The sequence below is a fragment of the Charadrius vociferus genome, unplaced genomic scaffold, assembly GCF_000708025.1.
Source record: "Charadrius vociferus isolate BGI_N301 unplaced genomic scaffold, ASM70802v2 scaffold190, whole genome shotgun sequence".
Taxonomy (NCBI): domain Eukaryota; kingdom Metazoa; phylum Chordata; class Aves; order Charadriiformes; family Charadriidae; genus Charadrius; species Charadrius vociferus.
In genome coordinates this window covers 3,006,014-3,015,167 of record NW_009646608.1, presented here as the reverse complement: position 1 = coordinate 3,015,167, position 9,154 = coordinate 3,006,014, and the positions used below count along the sequence as shown (strand labels likewise).

The 9,154-nt window shown below is 43.8% G+C and overlaps 1 protein-coding gene across 1 annotated transcript in view; it reads right to left on the bottom strand.

The window, feature by feature from the left end:
* Positions 1 to 1,029: 1,029 nt before the first annotated feature.
* The window catches only part of IGF1R (insulin-like growth factor 1 receptor), a 153,894-nt gene continuing 145,769 nt past the window's right edge, over positions 1,030 to 9,154 (bottom strand). Inside the window, exons 20-21 of the mRNA XM_009887582.1 lie at positions 8,198 to 8,332; positions 1,030 to 1,876 (exon numbers count right to left, since the gene is read on the bottom strand). Coding sequence (XP_009885884.1) covers positions 1,510 to 1,876; positions 8,198 to 8,332 — 502 coding nt within the window. The 3' untranslated portion in view covers positions 1,030 to 1,509. The remainder of the gene's footprint in view (positions 1,877 to 8,197; positions 8,333 to 9,154) is intronic.

The window sequence follows — 9,154 nt, the reverse complement described above, 5'->3', positions numbered from 1 at the left end:
AACAGTTCATGGCAAATCATATGAAAGGTATCAGTTACTGGGAAGGAGGAAGTAAAAGTTACACACTATAGTACAAAGCATAAGAAAATTTGTTGAAGTGGGAGGGGAGGGGAGGGAAGGGAAGGAGGGCAGACCTGAAGGTTTTCATAGATTAAATCCACAAAGATAAAGAACAAAAAAAATAGCAGCTTTTTTCTGTACAGACATATAGATGAGTATCTGAACCGTAAAAAAGTTATAAAAGTGACACAAAAGACAATGTGTATGCAAATGATCCATGGTCTAACATAGAACTGCAAGACCCTTCGAGAAGTCTTAATAATAAAGAGAAAAGGTCAACAAAGCATCGTATACTTGAATCCGGTTACTGCTTTTTTTTGTCTTCTCCAATTTATGTTTCTAGGTGTTTTTTTCCTTGCAAGCCTGTGAAGGAAGGCAGGCTGCAACGATGGAGATCTCTGCCGGTTTTTTTCATGTTTCATTTTTGGCGTGCGGTTGACTTTTTTTTTTTGTACGAAATGCACGTGTTTGTTTAGCTCACCACTGCCAGTTTTGTCCAGAATTCATTGGGATGGGGATAGGGGTGGAGGGAGGGCTGTTTCTGTACCCCATCCCTTTTATCTTCTCCATCACAAGAAAAAAAAATAATCACATTTTGTCCAGTTTTGAAAAAAGATCTAGACAATTTGATTTTTTTTTTAATTTTTTTTTTTTAAATACCAGTGTATGATTGAATAGAATGTATTGGTCAGGATCTCTTTTAAACAGAGCAGTTGATTACTGTGCTCCTTCCATGCCTACAAAAAAAAAACAAAAACAAAAAACAAAGAGTTCAGGTTTTTTGGCAAAATTTGGCAGCGTTGAAAATGGTAACAACCTTGGACGAATGATGGCCCTTTTTTATTCTTTTACATGTTCCTAAAAAGATTAAAGAGCAACATTAAAAATCCAGTCTTTTTTAGTGTGGGGGTTTTTTTGTGGGTTGGTTTGTTTGTTGTTTTTTTTTGTTTATTTGTTTGTTTTTTTTTTATAAAGACCTACAGTGTTAGGCAGGTGCTTGCAAGGGTACCGGGGAGCCACCTGGCCTGCGATATCTTTGATCTGATAAAAGTGCTGTACGGTTGAACTTGCACGCAGATATGTTTCCCATTATGAAGCAAAGAGAGAGACAGAAAGAGAGAGAAAGAGAGAGAGAGAGAGAGAGAGAGAGAGAGATCAGATCTCAAGTTTTCTGTTGCTATTAAGTGTTAACATCAGAGTTTTAAAAGGCCAACTGTGCGCCCCATGAATGGAGTCCTTTACTGAAACAAACATCTGCTTGCATATTGAAAAAAGAAAAATACGGTAACTTGTTTACTGAAAAAAGGGTTCTCCCAAGTGCAGCTATGGCAGTTCTGAAGATCCACTGAGGTACAGTAGGCTTTTGAATATATTGTAATTTTCTTTCTTTCTTCCCCCAATGCGTGTGTTTTTCTGTGTTTTATTTCTGTGAGATTCTGGTTCCAAGGATCAGCAGGCCGAAGACTGGGGCAGCGGTAAGGCCCTCTCATTCTTGCGTCCCCCGTTCATGTGTGCGTACGGCTGTCTCTCCTCGAAGCTGGCCCGAAGGACCACCACGCCTGGGCCGTTCTCGGCTTTGTGTCCTGAGTGCTTGTCAGTGGGTTGGAGGGTGGAGGAGGGATCTAAAGGAATGCTCTCCATGTTTTCAGTCTCCAGGTCAAGCTCCTCTGTGTCCGGAGGCTTGTTCTCTTCACTGTAGAAGAAGGAGACCTCTTTGAACGCTGGATCCAGCTCGTCTTTAATGCTACCGATTATTTCCAGGAAGGAGGGCCTCATTTTGGGATTGTACTGCCAGCACATGCGCATCAATTCAAACCTGCACAGGAAACACACAGCCAAACCATTTACTGAGCTGTTTCACGAGCCGCGGCTGGAGCCCAACCACCCGTGACTGTCTCGGACCACGCGTTTTCGGAAAATCATTCAGTTCTGATGGAAGACAAAGTGCCAGAATTTTTACATGCCGAGAACCCCGTGTCACATTTCAACCTTCTTTCTAATCACCGATTCACATCTGTAGCTCCTGTCCCAACCTTCTCCACTCCCTTCCACACCATTGCACGGAAGAGCCCCGTGGATACCCGACATCCAGAAGCATTTTGTACTTTTCTTCTAACTTGGTATTTCTCTCTTTTTCCTCCAAAATACCCTGTGCTTACTCAATCATACAGCTCTGTGATAGCGCCTCTCAGAGTATCTTTTTCAAAAAACCAATCCCTGCCCTACCAATACTGTCTTGGAAAAAAATTAAAATCAGAAAGGCACACAAGGTAAAGCACTGCTGTTTTCCCCTGAAAGAAGAAAATTACATTAAAATTAATTGTAATCCCTCAGAGGCATTTGCCAATCTCAAAGACATTCTCTAATCTTTTATTTTAAAATTATGTTGTTTTCGTTTACAGCCAGGGATGCATTAATATTTTACGGAGTGTGAGATCATCTGTTTAAGCACATCCATGATTAGATCTGTACAATGTCCCATGCTGGCAAAACAAAACCACGAAATGAAACAGTAATACATCCATAATGAAAACAGCATTTTCATGATGCTGCAAAATTGGATATTCCTGAGAGATCGCCCTGAGCTTTAAACACAACACAAGAAAGGATTTCACTGTCTGTGAAAGTGGAATTGGGATGTCTTCTGTTAACACAGCACAAGTAATAGGACAAATTTAAATAAGAAAAGGAAGATTAACATTAATTCTTCGAGCCAATGCTCTGTGTACACAGTACTCAGAGGAACACGCTGTGTGTAGGAAGTCACGGCTGGCCAAAACTACTGCTTTCTCTGCTAGAGTAAGAATGGATCTAAAAGAACACCAAAGAAAAATCTTTCAGTTAAGGCAACATACGGAGAATCCCTCACATCTCTGACTTACCTTCCAGCACTGTCACCCGCAGTCCCAGTCAGACCCCTGGTCCCAGTAAGACCTCCGGTCCCTGCCTGCCAGCAGCCAGCCTGGGCTCAGTTCCCCACCTCGGCCAGCCTTCCCGTGTAAGGTTAGCCAGGTCACAAACTTTTAGTTTTGATTCTATAAAACACCACCATCATTCTCCTAACTTCCACAGATTTTCAGAAAGTAAGCGAGCAATTCTATTTTATGCTTTAATTAGCTCTCACTGCCTTATGCCCCGGCAGCAGTTTACAAGATCTCTGCAGCAACGTGTGGAATCTTTTTTTTTTAATTAAAAAAAAGACACAACACCAAGCAAAAATTCATTCCTTTTTTGAATTGCACTTAAGTCCAGCACAGAGTAATGTCTTAATGTCTCCAGAGTCCCCACTCTAGAACAAACCTTTCAACTGGACTGTCACCAAGCCGGCAAACCCTGGCTTCTGAAGCCTGTCACTGGGCATCGCTGCACACAGCGGGGTCTGGAGGGTCTGGGAACCCTGGCCTGAAACAAAACCACAGCAAAGAAATCCCCTCCCCTAGAAATTCGCTCCTTGGGAAATACTGCTGCATGTCCTCGTAGGGTTCTTCAGCTGACACGAACCAGCAAAGAGAGGGAAAGCTGCTGCGTTTGGGATGCAAAACAAAAGCAATCTTAATTGAAGTGCATTTGAAGTCACAAATATTCCTGTTGGAGCTCAGCCAGCACAACTCCGCATAAACAAAAGTCATCCACCTGAGCACGGCCTTGTGACACCCAAAAAGAAGCTGGCAAAACCAGTCTGTGCTGGGAGAACTCCCCTGGTGCTCAATGCTGTATTGTAACAGGCACGTAGACATATAAACACTGTTACAAACTAGCGCTTGTTTTTGAGTCTTTAAAACATCTTTCATAGAGAAAATGAAGCCAAACTATAAAACTGCACTATACCCTCACCCACAAACAAGGAGGAAAGCTTGAGACATGAATATATAAAATCCATTTCTGTTACTTCATTGCTGTTTCCTTTCCAGCTGACTGCTGCCTCCCTGAATAGAAGCGCTGGCTGGAGCCAAGAACACTGGATATTCACTGGCGCTTCGCCCCGAGGCCTAAGGGCAATGCTAAGGAGATACCACAAGCAGTGGAGTAATGCATGTGACATCAGCACAAACAAGGACATGTGATGTTTCTTTTAAGCCATTCCAGATTTAAAAACCCTACAGAGTTCCCATAAAAGGATTTTTTTTTTCTTTTTAACTCTGTGGGTTCAAAGACCTTGCTTACATTATCTTAAACAAAAAAAAAATAAAACTCTTTCCAGTAGACAGTGGAATAATTTACAGGCTGTTAATACAACATGAGCCGTTTTATAAAGTACGTTTCTGACTGGCGGCAAGTGAGCTCAAGGAAGTTGCAGGCATCGTCGTGAGACAGAGGAATAAGCCAGTGTCTTCCCCATGCAGCTTTTCCTCAAAAAACTGAGCAGAAACTGAGTTATTTTCTGCATTGAGACAGTAAAAAAACCCCAGAAAATGGAAAGTTCTCATAAAAGCTGCATTCCGTTTGAGTTTGTGCCTTTGTGCTTTGCATCAGACCTGATTTGGTGGGGAAAAGGGAAAAGACCTCTCCGTTTCTGCTGTTGCTACACGCTGACACTACCTCTGCAGAGCAGACCCTGGTTTCTAACCCAGTGCTCGCCAGAAACAAAGGGAAAAATCAGCAATGCGTAAATAGTCTAGTCATCTACAATACATGTGGGGGAAGCAATTCTGCTTCAAAAACCGAGTGGAATTCCAGCCTCCACAACTTTTAAAAGCCCCATGGGAACACACTGTCTGAGAGCTTCAGCTGTAACAAACCTTCTCGCCACGCAGCCATCACCTGATGAACACTGCCATAACAATGGTAGAACATAAAAACTAACTTATTACACAGGAAGAGGAGAAAAACAGCAAAGCTCCTCCTGGCACCATCTTATTGAACCATCTGTCTTACTGCATGGTTCTGTCTGTAAAACCATGCAAGCTATGCCAAGAGGGTGTAGCATAAACAGAACTGAGTCTTATTTCACCCTGCATAAGAGTAAAAAGCCTCTAGAAATACCGTCCCCTTTGTGCTGAGCCCTTTCACAGGGATTTACCACCTCTCTGAACCGCAAGACAACGGCGCCGTAAAATCCCCTTTTGCACAAGCATCTGATAAAACCAAGCTGCAGAACAGAACCTCTCCAGTTCTTCACGTGCCCTTGGTCTCTGATCCATCTTAAAGCTACTGACTCGCTGCTACCAGGGGTTAGCAAAGCACAGCCACTAACACGCATTACGAGCACTGCGGTCTTAGGAGAGATGGAACGTCCAAGTCTGCTCGCAGCACAGAGCATTCACGCAGGGGGACAGTGAGGGGCGCTTATGAAAACCACTGCTGGAGCATGCACGGCTGAGTCAACGCTCACATCATCCGTAAGGTTAAAAATAGTAGATTCGGTGACAGTTGCAGCAAGATTCTTCTCTCTATTTTCATCTACGCTTCCCCACAGCAGTCTACCTCTTCCACCTGTTCTGGAGGTTTCTGTATGTCAGTACACTCCCCTCTCTCTACAGAAAGGTAAATCTGTGTTCTGCTCATGACTTTAGTCGTTTGAAGTCAAATTATTTTAAAGAAAGTATCTCTGCATTTGTAGCCTACCACATAAGATATACAGAAGTGCAGTTCCTGGCTCCCCTTCTCGCTTGCCTTCATGCCGGACCAAGCACAAGAAGTATACTGACTTCCCTGTAGTAGGTGGACTTTGCTTTCTGGACATCTTGAGTTAATATTGTGAGTTAGTATTAAAATATCACAGATGAGTCAGTCTACGCCAGTAAGAATTTGTGCTGTCTAAAAAATACCTTCCGCTGGCACAGACAGGCCAAGGGACCTGTCTTCAAAGAGAATCTTTTAGGTACTTCCACAAAAAAACGAGGACCCCCTATTTTACAAAGGATTCACAAAGCACTTGAGAAAGCAGTTGTCCGAAACACGCTGGGGCTGCATGGCAAGACCCATATGCAATTGCAGGGCTCTTCGCAACTCTTACAAGCGCCTTTCCGTCCATCGTGTAATTTTCATGTCACATCCCGTGCTGAGAAGCAGGTTATCAGACAGCTGGTGAGGGGAGAGGGACTCTGCCTACAGACCCGGTCTCTGCGCCTGCCAGCAGCAACACACGCAAGGCTGCAGACTGGCAGCAGTTGTCGGGTTACTGCGTGTTGCACAGCATCTTCACAGCATCTTGGGCAAACGGGATGGAAGATGGGGAAAAAAGTGAAAACACGCAAAGGAAAAAAGCACCATAGTAACGCAAAATAGGTTCTTTGAATGCCAAATGCATGAGCATGGAACAAAGGTGAAGATTATTCCTGGAGCTCCCCGCTGTTACTCCTACAACAGCCTATTTGAATTTCAGCAGACTTGGGTGTCTGTCCCAATACAAAAGACAAAACAAGCTGAGAGGGAACTAAAGCATATCACACTAAGTTTCTAAGGTCAATACATTCAATTTGGGGTTTGTTTTGTTTTTGTGTTCTTTTTCCCGTTTTGGACAGAATCGGAATGTTCTATACACAACTATCACCAAAAAAAAGACACTACTAAACTGCATATGCCTCAGTTCTAAGTTCAGCCCTGCTCCTTGTTCTGGTGGAGAGATGTGGCTAAATTCAAAGGACGATTTTTTCTTTTTATTCTGCACCTCTCCAACATCGGGCTGGTGGCAACATCTCGGTGGCCATAACTAACGTGTGAACGGCTTCCTCGTTAAAATCCACACAAAAAAGGCCTTTGCTGTTATACACTGGTGCAAAGATTTGCTCTGCCAGACACAAACCAAGTTCTCCCAGCTCGCAAGACAGTTACCCTGAGAGTGGATTCATCCAGCAGCAACACCCAGCGAGCAGAGGAGTATCTCTGAGGAGGAGGAGGGAGGAGGAAGAACGGGCCGGGTGGGCTGCAGTAAAGAGAGTTTCTTGCTGTGACTCCCCTCCTGTCCCCCTGTTCATACCACACGTGTCCCAGGTTAGTGAGGAATTTCTAATGCTGAATCTCTTACCGAGTTTGTTTGCACTGTAGAAGTATTTTTTCCCCCTGCAAACTCGGGGAGCCGATCCTTTCACACACCCTGTTCTTCCCCCACTTCTGCCCACTCCCCCCCTCCATTACACAGCTCTGACCGCGTTAAACAATCTCCAGTCAATCTGACTGCCAGAAATTCTCCACAGCATCATGGTAGGGAAATGATGTGAAACGGAGGAATCTCATGGCAGCTACACCTCCCCCTGCATATACCACCCACCCCCCTCAAACAACAAAACAACACTGCCTGTCATCTGAAACCAAAGCCAGCGCTCCAGCCAAAAAAGCTCTTTTCCTAAGAATCCCAAGCAGCTGAGGCCCTTAAGTGATTGTATCCCTTCTGTGGGCCTCCAACAAATTTCAATAACTGCAAGACGCTGTATTTCCTTCCCAAAAGCCAGTTTGGGAAGTATATCAAAGTAATAAAGTCCGAACAACCGAAACTGCTGTACACAAAAGCCAGCAGAAGTATTTCAACAATGTAAAGCTAAAAACTGAAGCCTGCTGCACTGCACACTCTCCGCTGCTGCAGGGCTTTGTATTGATTCCAGGGGTGGGCAAAGCTTTTGCTGCCTACTTCTTTCTGTGCTTACAGGAAAGGAAACTGTTAGCAAGGGAGATTTGTTTATCTCAATGTGATGAGCACTGTGACTGAAATAGCAGATCCAACGCTGCTTCACACAAAGGACCGATACATTCATCTTTCTGTATGCTGAACTAAAAAGTTGAATTCCACAGAGTTTATGCACAATACATTTCAGCTCAGCCTATGCTCTTTTTTTTCTCTTTATGCTCAACAGAATTACTTTAAGCAGAAGAGACAAGATTTAGGCACAAAGTCTTGCTGTAGCAAATATCACTTAAGAGCTTTTATTAAGTCTAATTTTATTCAGGAACATAAAGACTGGGGTTTGTTTCCTTATTAGAAGAGATAGCCCACAGTGAGATTTTGGCCACAAGCAAAGTTGTTTTCTGGTATGTCTGACTACTATCAAATACTGGATTGACAGAGACTCTTCACGCAGCACCTCACATCACTATCACTCTTTAATAACCCCTCCTGTATTAGATAGCACAGAAGCGGACATCGAAGGGACCAGGAAGACTAAATTGTGCACTGAAAACAGTGGTAACTGTTGACACTTACAGCATGTCAGGACAATTGTCTGGTTTTTCCAGCAGACCTCCTTCCATCACAAAGCGGAGCACTTGTTCATTGGTCATGCCTTGGTACGGCTGCTCCGCTAACGTTGCAATCTCCCAAAGTACAACACCGAAAGACCTGGAAAACAAACAAATCAGAACTTCAGAAAGCCGAGCAATCTTTACAAGGATATTTGTCTTAGATGATGCTGAGCAGGTAGGTGTCCATGGGTATTTTACAAAAAAATTCCAATTGCTCAAAAAGTATGCAGCTACAGTGATAGCCACATCACCTAGCATGAGGGACTGTTGACCTCAAACACCTCTAGTCAGTGGTGAGAAACAGGCTCCCAGATCTGAATGACTCTTCAGAATGGCCTCTGTAAGAAAAGACCGGTAATATCCATGTCCATTCTTCACACCGTAATCTACAGCTCAAGAGCTGGTCATGATGATGATCATCCAGTGGTCCAGCATTATTTGGTTACACCAGTTCTGTACGGGTCAATCAGTAAAAAAGTCACCACAAGGTCACCCCATTGACCAGAAGCCTCCTCCCTCAGAGGAGATTCAAGCTGTGAGCTTGCCTGGAGAATCAGCTTGCATCTCCTCTCCCTTTCCCATGGCTTTGAGTTCAGACTGTAGGCGCACTGCAAGGTGGGAAGAACAGTGGAGAGGGGAAAAGGAAAGATGCAGGTAAGGAAAATAAAAAATTCTGTTGCTATCTCTGCACTTCCCGTACAGAGGACCTGGATACACACCTGATCATTAAAGTCTGCAAAAAGATCCGTGTGTGGCTGGGTGCAGGGAATCAAACCTTCTAAGCAGGCGGAGAAGTTGCAGAGACTGGTTATTTAAAGTGAGCTTGACAAGCTCCCCCCCAAGCCACAGAGATAGCAGGAAAAAAAATCTGTACATTTAAAATGATAAACTTAAAATCTTCATGTAACGTATCTCAGGT